The sequence below is a fragment of the Salvelinus alpinus genome, chromosome 3, assembly GCF_045679555.1.
Source record: "Salvelinus alpinus chromosome 3, SLU_Salpinus.1, whole genome shotgun sequence".
In the NCBI taxonomy this organism is placed as follows: domain Eukaryota; kingdom Metazoa; phylum Chordata; class Actinopteri; order Salmoniformes; family Salmonidae; genus Salvelinus; species Salvelinus alpinus.
The window spans coordinates 60,566,892-60,587,740 of NC_092088.1; the positions used below are offsets into that span (position 1 = coordinate 60,566,892).

The 20,849-nt window shown below is 42.3% G+C and overlaps 1 protein-coding gene across 1 annotated transcript in view; it reads left to right on the forward strand.

Moving 5' to 3' along the window:
- Nucleotides 1-20,849, forward strand: part of LOC139571056 (leucine-rich melanocyte differentiation-associated protein-like) — a 394,808-nt gene that overhangs the window by 273,140 nt on the left and 100,819 nt on the right. Inside the window, exons 3-5 of the mRNA XM_071393550.1 lie at nt 6,128-6,254; nt 7,764-7,903; nt 11,732-11,864. Coding sequence (XP_071249651.1) covers nt 6,128-6,254; nt 7,764-7,903; nt 11,732-11,864 — 400 coding nt within the window. The remainder of the gene's footprint in view (nt 1-6,127; nt 6,255-7,763; nt 7,904-11,731; nt 11,865-20,849) is intronic.

Here is a 20,849-nt window from a genome sequence, read left to right on the forward strand (position 1 = left end):
AACATTACTTCTCCAGTCTGCGGCCATATTACTGGAATAAAAACATTACTTCTCCAGTCCAAGGCCTTATTACTGGAATAAAAACATTACTTCTCCAGTCTGCAGCCTTATTACTGGAATAAAAACATTACTTCTCCAGTCTGCAGACTTATTACTGGAATAAAAACATTACTTCTCCAGTCCAAGGCCTTATGAATGGAATAAAAACATTACTTCTCCAGTCCAAGGCCTTATTACTGGAATAAAAACATCACTTCTCCAGTCCAAGGCCTTATTACTGGAATGAAAACATTACTTCTCCAATCCAAAGCCTTATTACTGGAATAAAAACATTACTTCTCCAGTCCAAGGCCTTATTACTGGAATAAAAACATTACTTCTCCAGTCTGCAGCCTTATTACTGGAATAAAAACATTACTTCTCCAGTCTGCAGACTTATTACTGGAATAAAAACATTACTTCTCCAGTCCAAGGCCTTATTACTGGAATATAAACATTACTTCTCCAGTCTGCAGACTTATTACTGGAATATAAACATTACTTCTCCAGTCTGCACCCTTATTACTGGAATATAAACATTACTTCTCCAGTCTGCAGACTTATTACTGGAATAAAAACATTACTTCTCCAGTCCAAGGCCTTATTACTGGAATATAAACATTACTTCTCCAGTCCAAGGCCTTATTACTGGAATAAAAACATTACTTCTCCAGTCCAAGGCCTTATTACTGGAATAAAAACATTACTTCTCCAGTCCAAGGCCTTATTACTGGAATATAAACATTACTTCTCCAGTCTGCAGACTTATTACTGGAATATAAACATTACTTCTCCAGTCTGCACCCTTATTACTGGAATATAAACGTGACTTCTCCAGTCTGCAGACTTATTACTGGAATAAAAACATTACTTCTCCAGTCTGCGGCCATTTTACTGGAATAAAAACATTACTTCTCCAGTCTGCGGCCATATTACTGGAATAAAAACATTACTTCTCCAGTCTGCGGCCATATTACTGGAATAAAAACATTACTTCTCCAGTCCAAGGCCTTATTACTGGAATAAAAACATTACTTCTCCAGTCTGCAGCCTTATTACTGGAATAAAAACATTACTTCTCCAGTCTGCAGACTTATTACTGGAATAAAAACATTACTTCTCCAGTCCAAGCCCTTATTACTGGAATAAAAACATTACTTCTCCAGTCCAAGGCCTTATTACTGGAATAAAAACATTACTTCTCCAGTCCAAGGCCTTATTACTGGAATAAAAACATTACTTCTCCAGTCCAAGGCCTTATTACTGGAATGAAAACATTACTTCTCCAATCCAAAGCCTTATTACTGGAATAAAAACATTACTTCTCCAATCCAAAGCCTTATTACTGGAATAAAAACATTACTTCTCCAGTCTGCAGCCTTATTACAGGAATAAAAACATTACTTCTCCAGTCCAAGCCCTTATTACTGGAATAAAAACATTACTTCTCCAGTCCAAGGCCTTATTACTGGAATAAAAACATTACTTCTCCAGTCTGCGGCCTTATTACTGGAATATAAACATTACTTCTCCAGTCTGCAGACTTATTACTGGAATAAACACATTACTTCTCCAATCCAAAGCCTTATTACAGGAATAAAAACATTACTTCTCCAGTCTGCACCCTTATTACTGGAATAAAAACATTACTTCTCCAGTCTGCACCCTTATTACTGGAATATAAACATTACTTCTCCAGTCTGCGGCCTTATTACTGGAATAAAAACATTACTTCTCCAATCCAAAGCCTTATTACTGGAATATAAACATTACTTCTCCAGTCTGCATACTTATTACTGGAATAAAACATTACTTCTCCAATCCAAAGCCTTATTACTGGAATAAAAACATTACTTCTCCAATCCAAAGCCTTATTACAGGAATAAAAACATTACTTCTCCAGTCTGCAGCCTTATTACAGGAATAAAAACATTACTTATCCAGTCCAAGGCCATATTACTGGAATAAAAACATAACTTCTCCAGTCCAAGGCCTTATTACTGGAATAAAAATATTACTTCTCCAGTCTGCACCCTTAATACTGGAATAAAAACATTACTTCTCCAGGCTGCACCCTTAATACTGGAATAAAAACATTCCTTCTCCAGTCTGCACCCTTATTACTGGAATATAAACATTACTTCTCCAGTCTGCACCCTTATTACTGGAATATAAACATTACTTCTCCAGTCCAAGGCCTTATTACTGGAATAAAAACATTACTTCTCCAGTCCAAGGCCTTATTACTGGAATATAAACATTACTTCTCCAGTCCAAGGCCTTATTACTGGAATAAAAACATTACTTCTCCAGTCCAAGGCCTTATTACTGGAATAAAAACATTACTTCTCCAGAATCTCCACCACCAAGAATATATTTGAAGTCACACAAGCCATTTAATGTTAAAACAAGGCCTAAGGCTTTTGCCTCTTGCCTTTTCAAGGTTCTCCTATTTTTCCCCCCCTACTCAAACAGACCAGAGGTCTGAAAAGATCTATCTGGTTCTCTGCAGATTGTTTCAGCTGCTAAAGTGAATACAGAGCTTCCTCCATAACTGTGGGGATTGTTCTGTGTCTGTTGTTGTGACTGTTCTTTGTTAGGAGTGCCCTGAGATATATTTGGATGCTATCAGGCTTGTGGAATGGCTATACGGTATATGGTAGTTGCTAGTTCAAGATGGGGACCCTTCAGCTGTTAGGATATAGATGCTGTCTCAGTTGACCTCTAGTCCTAAACACTACTAAAAGGTCAACTGGGATTTGTTCTGACATAGTGCTGCCTCACAGATGTAGAAGATAGATCTGAGGCTACCATCCTCCTCTCATTCGTTACTTAAAGACATCTGACATGAGATGGACCCACGCCATTGGTAGGAGTGACTGATATTTTAAGCCAATAATCACAGAGGGTTTTCTTCCCTCTGCCGGGCTGTCAGTGGTGGTTTATCAATCAATGTGTCTGCGTTAGTATTAGACTAACGATCTGGCTCTGTCGGTACCTCTGGGTCACGGGTATGTCTCCTCTTCTGTCTCCTTGTCTGGCCTCTTGTCTCCTCTCATGTCTCCTTGTTTGGCCACCTGTCTCCTCTCATGTCTCCTTGTTTGGCCTCCTTTCTCTCCAATTTCCATTAATCTCATTTCCTTTCCTTTTTTCTCCTCTTTCCTTTCCTCTCGTGTGTGTGTGTGTGTTCGTGCGTGCATGCGTGTGGCGCGTGGCGCGTGCGTGCGATGTTTTGCACATGTGTGTGTTTTCCATTTTACCCAGCCACAGGCGCTTTGGGACACAGTTCAATTATGCTCATTATATTTTTTGAAAACAAAAGAGAGCTCCTCATGTTTTTAACTAAAGCACTTTTACTGCAGCGCTTTCACTCTGTTAGTTCTGCAAACTCCGTATTAAAACTAGGCTCTTATAAAGGTAATGAAACCAAAGGTCGGTGTTAGGGAAATCTGCAGAGAGCGCCAGGGAAAGCTGGAGACAATTAAAGTCCAATCCCCCTACTGTATCCCCCCTACACACACACACACACACACACACACACACACACACACACACACACACACACACACACACACACACACACACACACACACACACACACACACACACACACACACACACACACACACACATACAGAGAGAGAGAGAGAGCAGGATGGGGTTTGGTAGCTGTGCTGTGCCGGGCCCTGCTCTCCCCTAGCTGTGAATTTAGTTGATTAGATCTGCTGGTGCACACAGCAGTGGTGACATGAAAACAACAATTAATAAGCCTTCCCTCTGCGCCATGCGGCTTCTTTTAACCAAGCAGTTAATAATGCAGCCCAGAGGACTACAGGCCCTATCGTGTCATACAAACACACGCAGGTATGCATGCATTAACACACACTGTATGTACAGTATGTGAGGGGGATTTCAATAGGAGTACTGTCTCAGGTTCTACGGTCTTTGTCCATCTTCATGTCTTGCCTTTTTACATTTATCATCTTATGTTCCTCGTTTCCCTTTTCTTTTCCCTTACGGTCAGTTGGAATGTGTTCTCTCTTTCCTCCCCTCTTGCTATCCATTTGCAGGTTGACGTGATGAAACGGTTATGTTTACATCGAGTAAGTCACAGACAGTGTATAATGACAGTGACACTAGCCAGATCAGAGAGTGTATTAGTTGAGACTGGGCCTGGGCAGTGTTCTCAGGCTGACTGTATGAACCTGAAGGGTGTGTTAATATCGCCTCATTGTTTACCTTTTTATTTTTCACATTGGATGAAAATAATATTATCGTGGTTGAAGCATGTGTCTTGTTGATTTATTTTTGTAAATAATAGAAATGACAGTCATGAGTCAGAAAATAGTCCTATCAGAATGCTCCAGTCTCAGCCAGGTCCTGGCAGGTTTACATGTCAATGAATGGCTCCATTCTTTCATGCTGACAGTGTAGCCTGAACACATGATGGACATAAACAAATTGGGAATTTATGTTATTTTATACTAATACAATTGTTCAGAGAAAGAGATTTTGTTTAACAAGTAATATATTTTTTCTCTCAAAAAGTTAGGGGTGTATTGTTGACACGCCTAAAGACTACATCAAGTGTGTGACTCTACAAACTTGTTGGATGGATTTGCAGTTAGTTTTGGTTGCGTTTCAGTTGATGTTGTGCCCAATAGAAATGAATGGTAAATAATGTATTGTGTCATTTTGGAGTCACTTTTATTATAAATAAGATTAGAAAATGTTTCTAATCACTTGTACATTAATGTGGATGCTACCATGATTACAGATAATCCTGAATGAATTGTGAATAATGATGAGTGAGAAAGTTACAGAGGGTAAAGACCATACCCCCAAAATGGCCTCTCACCATTACAATAACAGGGGAGGTTAGCATGTCTTGGGGCGTCCGTGGGTGACGTTTAACCGCTAAAAATGTGTTCTTCATATCTTACTCATTGTTAGGAAGAAGTGTGGTCCAAGTCGCATGTTGGGTGCTATATATATATTGAATATAATCTGAATCCTATACATTTAAATGTCTAATTTGGGGGAAATCAATTTGCTTAATTTCTGATTTTTCTTCTGAATTTCACATAGTGGAAATGACAGTGGGTCTAGTATGAGGGATTATGCTGTTTGAACTTCGGTGGCGCAGTGTTCTGAGCAGTTCACACCCAGTGAGCGCCGAGGAAGCCATGTAGCCTATTGACTTTCACCGACCTTTTCAAACGTCTGAAATCAAAGTTTATTTCTCGTGGTCACACTGATTATACAACACACACATGGCTTTGTACACCTTCAACAAGGCTTGAACTGTGCAAGGCCCCAACATTACCCTGAGTATTGCTCTCAATCATCTTTATGCTTAGTGTGTGATGTGGGTGTGCTTGTGTGCATAAGAGAAACGTGTGATTGCATCACAGGGATACAAATAGTCCCCCAAAATGTTTTTACTAAAATGCTTTGGTGTTAAAACCTTTAAACCAACCCCCATCACAGTTTGCAAAAAAGTTTCCCTTTCCATTCCGTCTGTGATTGCCGGAGTACGCATTCTGTATTCTACTGGTTGGGCTGTGAAGATGATGGATGACAAGTTAAATTTGTGTCCGGGGAGTGAAGGTGAAGTGTGACAGAGTGATTTGTCTTGGGAATGGAGGGTTAGGGTCAGGCCAAAGCGGGCGCCTCCAGGCACAAGACATTGACAAATTCATCCTGCCCGCCGCATTTCTGAAGCCTTTTGTTTTGAATCCTGGCTACTGACTGGTGACCCCCATCCCTCATCCTGCCAGCGTAGAAGGAAGCCCGTTGCGGCTGAGTCCCGGGTCCAGGCCATGCCAGGGGAACTCAGCACCACTAATTCACGCCATTCAACCCTCTGACAGGCCCCTACCCAAACTCTCCCTGCCTCTCCAGACGCGTGAAAAGAGGGAGGCAGAAATATACATTTCTGCACGTAATGGCCGTCTGCACAGTCTTATGGCTGTATCATTTTTCTTTCTCTCTCGCTTGCTCTCTCTCGCTCTCTCTCGCTCTCTCTCACTCTCGCGCTCTCTCTCTCTCGCTCTCTCACTCTCTCTCTCTCGCCTTATCATTGCAGGTCACTGGCGGGCCTCAAAGCGTTCACTGGGCTGAAAGAACTGGTCGTCGACAACAATCTGCTCGGAAACGACCTCCAGTTGCCCAGGTTACCCACCCTCCACACCCTGACACTCAATAAGAACCAAATATCCTTTCAAGCAGAGCAGCACTCACTATCTGCCTCTCATTCTTCAGCATGGGCTAAGGCTATAGGGCACAAGCCATTGTGTCTTTGCTGTTTGTTGTGCTTCTATATCTCTGATTTGAGTCTTCATCTCTGTGTTCTCAAACTCTGTGGAAGTCTCTAATAGTGTGTTTGTAGTGAGTGTAAATGCAGTGCTACAAAGGCATCTGGGTCTTTGTGCTGTAGTTTCGACCCCACAGACTAGTTTCTAAGCCACGGGGACCTCTAGTGGAGACAGGAATAAAAGCCAGTAGAGGCTGTGTTGATATGTTGAGGAAGAAACGGGAAATGGAGAAACGTCTGAACCTACCAAATGCTTTGAGAAAGAGCACTTTAAATATATATTAGATGTATAACCAATTATGATCATTGACAAATGAACCACTAGTGTAATATCTCATGCAGTGTAGTAGTGGGAAAAACTGAAAACCTCCTAACAAAATAACATGAATATGTTAAAAAATAGGGACACACGAATGTTTACCACCTAAAAACAAAACATGCAGCCATTACTTTTATGCTATAAATTGCCAGTAACATGTATCTATTGCAATTGCAGAGATGATAATTCAACAACTACATGTAGTTTCCTCCTTGAATAGTAAACCAGGTTAACCGTAAGCACTCAAACCCAAACACTGCGCCACTACTTATGATCAGACGGAAAATATGTTTCAACTTCCTCTTTTAGTGTTAAGAACCCAGCCTATCTATGTGTCCTTGTCCCCCCTGGTAGCCTCTCCCTAGTAGATCCATCTACAGGGTAATGATGCAAAACCACACCTCCCGTGTCAACATTAAAACTGGGGCTCCTAGAAGTGTGTGTCAGCGGCTCTGAAGCCTGAGTCAGGTTGTGAAGTGGCCTGCACATACTAATGGCCCAATTAGACCACATCCTGATGTGGAGCTGTGCCATTTTACACACTCCACCACTGCATTAGTGTGCTTGTATTTTGACACTTTGGGGCTCAATTTTCCAATGAAGTGAATGTATTAGTGATGAATGTGTCCTGTTTGGGAGGCTGGTTGCTTTTTTTTCCACGTTTGGGGGGGAACTTTTTTTTCCCGTCAGCTACGGCTCTGGAATCACGGACCGTTTGAACCACAGGGCATCCATCATTTACCCGGCCACCTAGGAGAGAGGGGGGGAGAGAAGGAGAAGAAGAAAGGGAGAGAGAGAGGAAGAAAGAGAGGAGGGTGGAAAGAGAGAGAGAGAAATTACAGAGAACAGGGAACTAAACAGGAAAATAAATGCCAAACTCTGAGCCTTAAATTGAGCCTTTCTGTCTGCTCCCTCACACAACAACACGATGCCTATGACTGGCCCTCTGAAGGCCGTTGTGAATTTCATAGTGGTGTGTGTGGGAGGGAGGAGGTCTGTGTGTGTGCGTGCATGTGTAAGTGAGGGGGGTCTGGGGTAAATGGTAATGTAATTAACAGTGTTGGCTCCTTGACCTCTGACCGCTGACACCTGACTGACATTGAGGCGCTGCTGGAGCACTTGGCGAAGGCGACACCGTCGCTGCAGTACCTCAGCCTGCTGGGAAACGAGGCCTGTCCCAACCAGCTGGTCAGCCTGGACAAGGATGAGGACGACTACCAGAGATACAGGTACACACTCACACACACAGGTCATTGCCAAAGAGTCGCACAGTGATGATGTCATAACAACACACATTGGTGTCTGTTCTCTGTCCTGTTCAGGATTCTAAACATATTTATTTTAAATAAACGTTACATGGATCCTTTTTTTCCAATATTTGTTTTATTTTTATTAACGTTCAGATTTTTGTAGGTTATTATATTTGTGTCTACTTTTTATATTTAGTGTATTTTTATTTACACTGAATGGGGAACAAACATTCCTTGTCCCAACCAGATTGTGGATGGAACCTCATGGTTGTAAAAGCTTCCTCTCTACATTCTGGTTGGGCAAAATGCATTTCATGTGTGACTAGTCACCGCCACAAATGAGTGTTTACTAGCAGAGCAGACCATGCATTAAACATCACAGCCTCTCCTCAAGCCATGTAATGTGACCACCCTTTGTCAGCCTCTTTTACATGAAACGCGATAAAAGGAAAAAACACACATTCTCTTTTGTCAATTTTAGCCCTAAGTGCTTATTTCTAACTCTGTGTTCTGTATTAATCATTTACTAGCACCAACTATTGGCTGTAAGGCTCTCTCTCTCTCTCTCTCTCTCTCTCTCTCTCTCTCTCTCTCTCTCTCTCTCTCTCTCTCTCTCTCTCTCTCTCTCTCTCTCTCTCTCTCTCTCTCTCTCTCTCTCTATGTCTCTGTCTCTCTATCACTCTGTCTCTCTCTCTCTTTCTCGCTCTTTCTCTGTTTCTCTCTGTCTGTCTATCGCTCTCTATGCCTCACTCTCTCTCTTTCTCTTTCTCTCTCTCTTTATCTCTCTCCCCCTCCCATACTTATCTTACTGCTAAGTGAAGCCGTTCTGCCCTGACTGACTGAGTGCTGACACTGTCTATGCTCCTGTTATGTAATGTTCATAATGTGTCACACTGTAAAACATCAATTTGAGCCTGGTGCAGATTCCATGTCTGACGGGGTTAGGCTGTATGCAGGTCATGACAACTCTGGCCCAGGGCAAGGAATAGGCCGTGTCCATGAAGCCCCAGTCTCAGCCTCTAAGCCCCAGCCAGGCCCCTGCCCCCGACAGGCTCACAGGCCATCTCAATTACCAAGGGCAGTAGTCAACTGCTGTGGCACTCACTGGACTATTTTTTTTAAAGTCCAATGACATAAAGATGGAACACAGAAATGGAAAAATACACACACGTTGGGTGTTGAAGCTAGGATACAGTAACAACAGAATTATTCTAGCACAGAAGCAACCTGTCTCGTAATGGGATACACAGCACTGCCATGGGGTTGAGGGGTGGAATACTCTCGCTTGCACTCCTTCGAGGCTCTCTCTCTTTCTGTGTTGTGAAGAAGGAAAAATGACCTTCTAGCTATGTCATGCTCCCATCGTGACACAGAGCCTATTGTTACTTGTCATGTTTACACGTCGACTCGAATGACATAATCTCGTTTCGAGATATCTCGTTCCGCCCTGATCAAAGACCTGCTACAGGTGGCCAGTTTTGCCTCAGGTGCCCTTTAACCACCACATGCACTCGGCCCGGTGCTCACTCAATCCTCAACCCATCCACTCCACCCTGCACCCTCAACCCATCCATTCAAACCTCAACCCATCCACTCAACCATCCACTCAACCCTCAACCCATTCACTCAACCTCAACCCATTCACTCAACCTCAACCCATTCACTCAACCTCAACCCATTCACTCAACCTCAACCCATTCACTCAACCTCAACCCATTCACTCAAACCTCAACTCATCCACTCATTCCTCAACCATCCACTCAACCCTCAACCCATCCACTCAACCCTCAACCTATTCACTCAACCTCAACCCATTCACTCAACCTCAACCCATTCACTCGACCTCAACCCATTCACTCAACCTCAACCCATTCACTCAACCTCAACCCATTCACTCAACCTCAACCCATTCACTCAACCTCAACCCATTCACTCAACCCTCAACCATCCACTCAACCCTCAACCCATTCACTCAACCTCAACCCATTCACTCAACCTCAACCCATTCACTCAACCTCAACCCATCCACTCAACCCTCAACCCATTCACTCAACCTCAACCCATCCACTCAACCCATAACCATCCACTCAACCCATTCACTCGACCTCAACCCATTCACTCAACCTCAACCCATTCACTCAACCTCAACCCATCCACTCAACCCTCAACCATCCACTCAACCCATTCACTCAACTTCAACCCATCCCCTCAACCCATTCACTCAACATCAACCCATTCACTCAACCTCAACCCATCCACTCAACCCTCAACCCATTCACTCAACCTCAACCCATCCACTCAACCCTCAACCCATCCACTCAAACCTCAACCCATCCACTCAACCCTCAACTATCCACTCAACCTCAACCCATCCACTCAACCCTCAACCCATTCACTCAACCTCAACCCATCCACTCAACCCTCAACCCATCCACTCAACCCTCAACCCATCCACTCAAACCTCAACCCATCCACTCAACCCTCAACTATCCACTCAACCTCAACCCATCCACTCAATCCTCAACCCATTCACTCAACCTCAACCCATCCACTCAACCCTCAACCCATCCACTCAACCCTCAACTATCCACTCAACCTCAACCCATACACTCAACCTCAACCCATCCACTCAAACCATAGAAGAGGATTTAGAATAATGAACTGACAAAATGAGTCTTGAATTATAATTCTTCCTCTTTGTCAGACAATGTCTATTTAAGACTTGGGTATTAACTACATTAGCATAGGATTTATCACTGTGTCACTCAACTGCTAAAACACCTCAGGCCTGGTCTGTTTCAGGTCTTGGAGCTCTATTCAATCAAAACCGATATGCAGATGTTCTCAGGCTTGAGTCATAATATACTGTTTGTGACATTGTTATTGTTTATATAGTAAGTATCTAGTATATAGATCAATCCATAGCTCCCTTCCCTAAAATCCTAGTGTGTTGACAACCTGACGTTAGTTTTACTAACTATCTTCAGCTCCAACATTACCACCATCATCATCAGGGACTGGGCTGTGCCCATATTGTGGTTCCTCCTTGTCCCTCCTCACCCTTCACTTAGCTGCTGCTGCATGTCTGTTACTGTGTTCTGTTTGGCTGGAACCTCCAGCCTTGACATGTCTGTTCCTCTGCTCCACTCCCACCCGCTCTCTCGCTCTCTGAAAGGATCTGTTGTCATCTCCGTATCCCAGCCATTATCTAGCCGACGTTTCCTCTCCCTCCCAATGAAAGATAGAGAGTGTCTGAAAGCGTAGAATATAGATCTGTGATGTTACAGGAATGGCAGCTCTGGCAGATGGGGCGTATCTCCTTTCGTTCTATTTATATTTCCGTCCTTATTTTTTATCAGCTTTGAAGGTTATTACATGGAAGGATAGATATCATCGCCATTAAATCTATACTGAGTAAACAAGTCGTCTTCTTTTCAAGATGTTTGCTGATATGTGCCGTTTTACTAATTTTAGAATTTGATTTGCATAATTACTTTTGTAGGTAGATATTAACTAGTTGTTATGCTCTGGCAGTTTACGTTCTCTATTATACAGTACAGACATCTTGTGGTTTGTGACGTATTCACTAGATGTGTTCAGTTTGTATAGTAATCTTGATTTTTGTTCTCAAATCATGTCATGTAGATATACGTTTGTTTGTGTATTTTTATGTTCATTTTTCTGTGAACATTGTTCTATAAAGTAAAGTGTGTGTTATATGGTTTGGTGTACAGTCAACCGACACAAGCCATACATAAGGTACATCTGTTAGTTATCATATATTATTGTTTGTGTGTGTTTCCTCAGGTATTTTGTTCTGCACAAGCTACCCACCCTAAGGTTCCTAGACACTAGGAAGGTTTGTAAGATTGAACAGCAGGAGGCTGAAGCACGGGGAGCCTTCATGAAGGTGGTTAAACCCAAGTTATCAGACATGGTGGTGAGTACACTCTTTATGATCTAATAGCGCTGGTTTCCCAGACACAGATTAAGCCTAGCCCTAGACAATTGTTGTAAATTTTTTAACCTTTATTCAACTAGGCAAGTCAGTTAAGAACACATTCTTATTTACAATGACGGCCTATCCCGGCCAAACCCGGACGGCGCTGGGCCAATTGTGCGCCGCACTATGGGACTCCCAATCACGGCCGGATGTGATGCAGCCTAGATTCGAACCAGGGACTGCAGTGACGCACGCCTCTTGCAGTACCTTTGACCGCTGTGCCACTCGGGAGCAAAGAAGCACTTCCAATGGAGAATCTCAATTGAACATTACATACAGTATAAAGTCTCTTAAAATATATAACTAATTGAGGTTTTACATTCTTGAAAGAAGTTACTGGACCTTCGGGAGTTGACATATTTAGGCAACCATAGAAGGGCTTTCCAGTCCAGGGAAACTAGAGTACAGTAAATTAATTTTAAAGAACATTCTGTGAATTCTGTATCAGTTCATGGAATATATTTGTTTAGAAACTAACCCGACCACCCCTCCACTAATTGGAGTCAACTAATGGACAACAACACTTAGGCTTCAACTTCCATAGATACATTTTACGGGACACAGTATATTTTACAATAGTTATCTTTTGTTTGTTTTTAGTCCCATCTTTCAGCTAACCTTAACCCCTCCCATCTCAGAAGACCGTCCAGTCTTTCTTTTTCTGCCATTCAGAGGGTCCTCCTCATTAGCAGTGTGAGATCAGATGATATATCTCTGATATATTGAATTATCTAATAGTTCCCTCACTCGCGTTGGGGTCAATCATTTGTCTAACCCCTCTAACCATATTAAGGCCATGGTTAAGTGATGTGGATGAGCAGTAAGAAACTGACATATTCTCATCCCTCACCCCCTGTCTATCCTCCCCTCCTGTCCGCCTTTCTTCATCCGTGTCTGAGTGTCAGTCTCCCGTTGCAGGGGTCCTGGTACGACGGCCCTTTGAACAGGAGCCCTCTCCCTCCCTCCGAGGGGACTCTCTCTTTAATGAGTGTGTGTGTGCTTCTGAGGGCATACTTGTGTGTGTGTGTGTGTGTGTGTGTGTGTGTGTGTGTGTGTGTGTGTGTGTGTGTGTGTGTGTGTGTGTGTGTGTGTGTGTGTGTGTGTGTGTGTGTGTGTGTGTGTGTATTTATGACCACGGTCTGACCTCATTCCGTATGCATGAGCCCAGATCAAAGTGGACGGGGCGGCTGTCCGGTCGCGGTAGCAACGAGGAGCGTGACAGCGCTGGCCATCGGAGCGACAGCTCACGTACACGCCAGTCACAATCGCTTAATTATCCCCCGACCATGCACTTATTCCTCCCTCGCTCGTTAGGGCCACGCAGACTAATTAGAGTTTGGGATTTCATAGATGTAACCCTTCTCATCCCGCACCCCTCATCCCCCTCTCCCCCCTCCTCCTCTTCTTTCGAAGGGGTAGAAATGAACAGCTTTGCTAAGATTCGATTTCATGTAATTGTAAGGCCATGAAATATTTACTGGTTGGATCAGCGAGGCCTCATCGTCCCAGGGTCCCCAGAGCCTTACAGACATAAAGGAGTCTGGGAGGTAAGAACAAAGCCAACCAATGACAAGGCATGATGCGTGTCGAGCAGACGCAGGGTTTAAAAGTGCACAGAGAAAACAAAATATTTATCGTTTGCGACAATCAGCCAAAATATTGTAGCGTTTTAGTGTCAGTCCACACAACTCTTTGTTCTTGATTTATCGTGCAAGTGGCAGAGCAAGAAAAGAAAACATTGAAATAATTTAACCCCATTCTGGCATGTTTGCTAGATGTAGAAAAGTGGAATGAAACACTGCTCATCCACTTGATATGAAAAGAAGCCGAGCACTTTAACAATGCTTGTTGGCAGGCAAAAGTCACTTTGGAGGATTATATTTACATAGCCCTGCCAATGTAGCAGCAACACTTGCCTTTGTTATCATAGAATTAGATATGGCTGAAGATTATCTAGCTAATTCTAGTTGATTTATATGTGTTTGTGTCAGAGTATATAGCAGAAGATGCTATGTACATTATCAGATGGAAATGTCTCATTATGTTTGTCTTCACTTACCCTTTACTAAAGTAGATTAACGTTCCTTTCTCTGTTTCTACAGTACAGTACTGTATTCACTCTGCTCCACCGTAACAGCCTTTGACTCAATATACTGTCTAACCATTACAGCCTCCACAGTACTATGACTTTGCTCATAACTGTTTGTGAGGTATCTACGTAGGGCTTATGTAGACTCGTGAATGCTCTATAAAGCCTGTATAAGTTGTTTGTTTAATGTGGAACAGAGAGAGTGATGAGAGTGAGAGATGGGGTAGTGTGGTTCCAAATGGCCCGTCCTGTGCTTGGGTCCGTAACGGTTAGTTTTGAGTCCGATGAGGCATGATGCGGCAGCCGTAACCGGCGCGGCGGGGCATGTGTACACCCCGCCTCACCCGCCTCTCCGCCATCTAATTGGCTCCATCATCAGAGCCATTGTGTTTCTGACCAATCGTGCGGGTCACCAATTAACGAGTGGCGCAGACAAACGAGGCAGTAGGGAGGGAGAGATGATGATGGTGTAATTAGACATTTGTGTTTGCTTTTATGTCTCGTACAGTGGGGCGTCCCTTCATAACACTGGAGCCTGGTGTCTGGAGTTACTGTAGCACAGTTAAACTGGACACTAATTAGTACTCTCTCGTCTCACTCATTTCTCTCTCTCTCTCTCTCTGTCTCCTATTCTACCTCTCCCACTCTCTTTCTGTTAGAGTTATGAAGATGCTGTATATATTGATGAATAACCAGTGTTTAGGTTATAATCAAAGTTAAAGAAGCTTTCAGAACAGCTGTATTACACACATTGAAGGTGAATGTTAAACTCAGCGTGAAAACCTCAGTCCACACTAAAATGAAGGACACACTCATTGACCCTGCTTCTAGTTATCAGTAAGTGAATTATTATGATGAACACATACTGTGCATGCTTATCTAAGCCCCTCTCATATGACTGTGTAAATCAGAAAAATAACAGGTTGCTCTCTAGTTGTTCATACTCCTAGCGTGATGTATCGGAACAGCTAATGGGCGTGCTAGGAAGGAGGCAGCTCTGAACTTTGGAGACCTCCTGGGCTGCATCTCAAATGGCACCCTATTCCCTATTTGGTGCACTACTTTTGAACAGGCCCCAAAGTGCTCTACGTAGAGAAGAGGATGCCATTTGGGACAGAGACTTAGTTTGAGTCACATCAGAATGGAGTGTGACCACGGTTTAAACTGCGTTTCAATCATGCCGTTATGGCATGGCACCATGGGCTGCCACATGGTTCTGATAACAAAGCAATGAGCTTTAATACATTATGAATACCGTCACTTCTCCAACATTCTGAACGTTTTCTAAGTCTGCTAAATCAGAACCAGAGTTGGATGTCTGCTCAAAGCACTCACACGCACGTAAAAAACAGGTCTTATCTGATGTAGGATAAGTACTATATTTTACAGTATTTGTTATAAGATTGGCTCTGCTCTGTGTTGGGTAATGTCAATATCAAACCTATATTGGTATCATACAATATACTTTATTAGTGTGGTCTACAGACAATGCCCGTCAAGATTGTGAAGACTTTTGCAAATGCACTTTTTAAATGACGGAAAAAAACTGGATTTAAGTCATATCAACAATCAAGTATTGACAGATTAAGAGAAAGAAAAATGACCAACTGTAAAAGTTAACATTTACAGTGTGAACAAAGATCCTTTTGCAGCTCATTGAATTGATAGTATGTCTTTTCACGCACCACTGGGCCCTAGAAATGCATAACACGCTAAGTGTCTCAGTGTGTGTTGTTTTATGTGGTGCTACTGTACAGTCTGTGTCCTACACTAGCTAGGTACGTCATCTTCCTCAACCATAGTTATGAAGACCACGTTATTGGGTCTCTGTCGTATTGGATTTCCTGAGTGGAGAAGACGAGAAATGGGACAAACAGAGAGACAAAGACAAAGACAGAAATAGAGGGAGAGACATACAGGGGGATCCGAAATTATTGACACTAATTCAAATGCTGAGTTATATTGTATGCAAAACAAATGGGGGAATTCTATTATTTTATACTAATACAGTTGCACAGAGAAAGAGATTTTGTTTAACAAGTTATATGTTTTTTCTTTTAAAAGGTAGGCGTCAACATTATTTATACCCCTGTTTTCAATACCTTTTAATACGTCACCTTACGAGGATAACAGCACTGAGCCTTTTTCTAAAATGTTTTATGAGTTGGAGAACACATTGGGAGAGATCTTAGACCATTCCTCCATACAGAATCTTTCCAGATCTTTGATATCCTTCGTCTGCGATTATGGACTGTTTATGGATTTTAAGTCCGGAGACTGAGATGTCCGTTGCTAAATGTTGATTTTGTGGCTAATTAACCATTTATTTGTGGATTTTGATGTGCTTGGGGTTATTATTTTGCTGGAAGATCCACTTGAGGCCAAGTTTCAGCCTAATGGTAGAGGAAACCAGGTTTTTGGCTAAAATGTCCTGGTACTAGATAAAGTTCATGATGCTATTTTTTTATTTTTTTTATTTCACCTTTATTTAACCAGGTAGGCTAGTTGAGAACAGGTTCTCATTTGCAACTGCGACCTATTGTCCTTAACCCCTTACACTCGTACACGTATACGGGTTGAAAATGGCTGATTTTGGCACTGATAAACACCTATATTGGAACACAGTGGCTGTACAGTAACATGGTATACATGACGTCAGAGCTCTTGCTCTGTGCTTCACAGCTCTGTATGGGTTTTGACTGACAGCCGCTCTGAACTTGAGCACAGCGCGCGACATGAAGTTTCCCCCACCCCTCCCGCTAATTGGGCACATTTTTTTATTTTCTGAGTGAGAGAAATGCTGTAAATGAAGAGGACTCTATGTATCCTGAAAGATGAGACGTTGAGGATTCTAATAAATACCGCTTTGATGTCATAAAAGCAAGCCAAACACCCTTGAGTCCAAATGTGCACTTCACCTTTCCGTATCATAAAACTCACGTCATATACAGAGTCAACGTTTATGATCACTATGTTTGATGTACAGTTACAAGGTGACATGGTGTCATACCCTGAGTTGTCCTGAGCAGAATTAGCCTATTTTTGTCTATTGTTAAGAAAATTTGCCGCGGCACACACACCTGAATGCACTCATGTCTCCTTTCTATGCGCACAATAATTACGATGTGTTTCTTTGAGTTGCATTGTGAAAGCCCAACACTGTAATATTGTGTTTTTATAACTTAGCTAGTCATGTTGGCATAAGAACAAGCTTTCAAATGAAGCCCACCTGACGCACATTGCGATTTATAATGGACTGTTTTTGGATTGAGTATACAACAGGGGAAGCAGGGTTGTGTTCCAACCAAACAACTACAAGTGTGCTTGCTGTAATTCCTCAACGGCACAGCTAGGAGAGCTCAAAAAAACACTGTATAGTTTGAGACTCTATGGGTCATAAAAGTCCATTGAAATTACTTAGGAACTGTGCACACTTTGGAGAGGTGTGTGGCCTTGGAGACGACAGTTAGTCCTCTCACTCAAACCCTTGTATTTTATGTTGCACCTACCCCAAATTTTCCAATAATATTCTTATCACGTTACTGAATGTATCCAGAGTATTTTCAGATTTCGTTATCAACTGTCACGTTCGTAATAAGGACGGAACCAAGGCGCAGCGTGATTGAAGTTCCACATCTTTATTACGGTGAAACTTTAAACAAAAACAATAAACCAATAACGAAACGTGAAAGTAGTGGTGCACAAACACAAAACAATACCCCACAAACACAGGTGGGGAAATGGCTACCTACATATGATCCCCAATTAGAGGCAACGATTACCAGGAACCATACAAAACACCAACATAGAAATATTGAACTAGAACACCCCCTAGTCACGCCTTGACCTACTACACCATAGAGAATCAAGGGCTCTCTATGGTCATGGCGTGACATCAACAAATGCCCCGAAAAGTACACTAAATGTCAAGTGTGCATAAAATCAACTGTGTAATGTTTGGATTCAGTCTTGTGTCAGTTGAACTGTTGTGTCCTCACCTTTTGCGCTAGCAATTTTCCCATAATCTCCAAATGATTCCCTTTCCATTGCTGACATGGTTATGCATTTTCATATTTCTTCTGTAAAAAACATGCACATTTAGTCATTCATATAGGCCAATTCCCACAAGTGTAAAAGGTTAACAAGGGCCCCAGTGACAGTGTTATGACAATGCCACAAAATCAACACGTTATGACAGTCATAACCTTCTCATATGTCATAACAGCTGACATAATCTGTCATAACATTGTCATAACACTGTCATGACACATATATTTAGACGTGTTATGACATATATTGCAATATTTTTGGGCTGGTTATGACACCTACATGAGTGTCAAAGACCACAAATCCTACCACACCTGTAGACCATTCCATTCTACCTGTATATAACATTTCCTCAAATGTGCCATTTTATTACCATTGTAATTGTACACACATTGATTTCAAACATGTACCTAGCCCAATGCTCTGTCGCTGATGACTAGGATGAATGCAGGAGCAGGACAAAACACCCTCTTTGGGACTTATGACTGACATATGGTAATGTAATGTCATAGGCCTATCTGGCTTATATTATTACCCTTACAACAACAACAAAACATTGTTCTGTGATGATATAAATGGCCATATTTTGAAATCAAAGTTTGTGTACACAACATAATTATTGGGATCCTCCATGGTTTTGCTATCATATACATGTATACTTAGTGCTACCACTAGGGGGAGACATTCAAACTGTTAGCTGCAGGCGCACTCCTCCATACGTTGGATTCAGTCTCCGGACTTGAATCCCATCGAAAACCTCTGGTTTGAATTGAAGAGGGCAGTCCATAAGCGCAGATAAAGGACATCCAGGATCTGGAAGGATTCTGTATGAAGGAATGGTCTAGTATCCCTCCCAATGTGTTCTCCAACTCATAAAACATTTTAGAAAAGCAACTGTGTCATTATCCTTGCAAGGTGTAGTTATTGAAAGGTATTTAAATAATCATTTTGACCGATACCTTTTTGAGATGAAACAAAATATTTTTCTCTGAGCAATTGTAAAAAAAAAAATAATTATAATTATAATTGCCACACAATATATCTCAGGATTTGAATTATTTATTTTTTACAGTATGTTTTGCTCATCTTTATCAAGGGTGTCAATAATATCGGAACCCACTGTAGACTGAGAGGAAGAGAGACAATAGAAACAAAGAGAGGGGGTATGTGAAGGAAAGAGAGGGATGGCCAAATACCTGAAGTAAACATGTCAATTGAGTAAAGGCCATGGAAGTGTTTTTCTCAGACATCGACAGACACACAGAGAAGAGAAGAAGCAGAGGCAGAGTGGAAAAGCCTTGAGCTGTATTTTGGGCGTGTTGGAATGCCATAATGTGATAATTCTCTTTGAGGACTCGGAGGTCATGGAATGTGATGGCGCTAAACCACATAGAGCCATTTGGACTGCTCTGGGCTGTTCTCGGAAAATACACGTGGTTTCTACCGTGGCTTCACTCCCTAACCTCCCTCAGCCTCCCTCCTGCTGCCTCCCTCAGCCTCCCTCCCTAACCTCCCTCAGCCTCCCTCCTGCTGCCTCACCATCATGAAGCCTGTTGTTGAAACCTTGGGTTAAACTGACCATGTCTATCAAAACACTCTGACAACATGTTCTCTATTTCTGCTATCCCGAGCACCACTCAGAGAAGCCATGTCGGATTTGACTGGTATTATGATATTTCACTCCCCGTCCCGCATGTTAAAGTACATTTCACAGTGAATGAAGTAAGTGCTCAGTCCGTTGCCACTAAACACAGCTTGGTAGCTACGTAAGGGGGTATAGCGGTTCCGTGGATGTCACATAGATTTTGCTCGGAGGGAGAGTTTCACTTGATTTCAGAGCCCGGGACATGAGTTTTTCTCCCCACATCTTCCTGCGTGTAATGCAAAGCATTAATGTGAAGCAGACAGAGTCGCGAGGCGGTTCGAGCCCATTCGAGCCAGCTCTCGTCTCCCATGAGCCCTAGCTCTCAGGGTGACTGCTCTTCTGTGGAATCGACAATGACAGAGCCAGGAAAGTCCTCAAGTGGATCTTTTCAGTTCTGTTTTTCCCTCCGCTGATGTTAACCTGCTTTACTCTGCAGCGGTTCACTTCAAGTTTGCACAGAGGAAAGAAGTCAACATATGTAAAATAGACCACATGATTTGAGAGCCATGATTGTGTATTATAGGCCTACACATGATGGATGCTTGTGGGATTTTTTGCATTAGGAATCTTCTGGAAGGGAATAGAGGGATATCAGTTATTATCTTGCTTTCTTCTTTTCTTCTTTTTAAATGTCTCTAGTGTGGCCTGTAAAGTTTGTCACTACGTTCATCTCTGCACTAGAGAGTTATGAGTTCCCTGAAGCTTTCAAACATAACAAACAGCATGCGATATTGCTTTGTGCATGTGCCTTCAGTGGGTTTGCTGAATAACTTTATTGGATATATACGTGTCCTCTCAGGATATGCTTCTCAACAGGACAAGAAAATACTACCAAACAGATTGCTGTGAGTTTATTATACCGTTTTCTCTCAGCCTAGTGATTTACATATTTCCAGCTTCATATTTCAATGACATTATTACTTCATGTCAGACATTGTCTTTGGTCTGCTACGGTATAGGTTAAGTCAGTACAGTACGGTGGAGTATGGGTTGTCTACCCTCTGTTGCCTCACACCAGCTTGTGCTAACACTCAAATACTGGATGTTTTCTTTTCCATTCTTTTCCATTGGCTATCGATTGATTGAAGTACATTATCCTTTCATCATTGAGACATTTTTTGTTGTTATTTATGTTACGCTG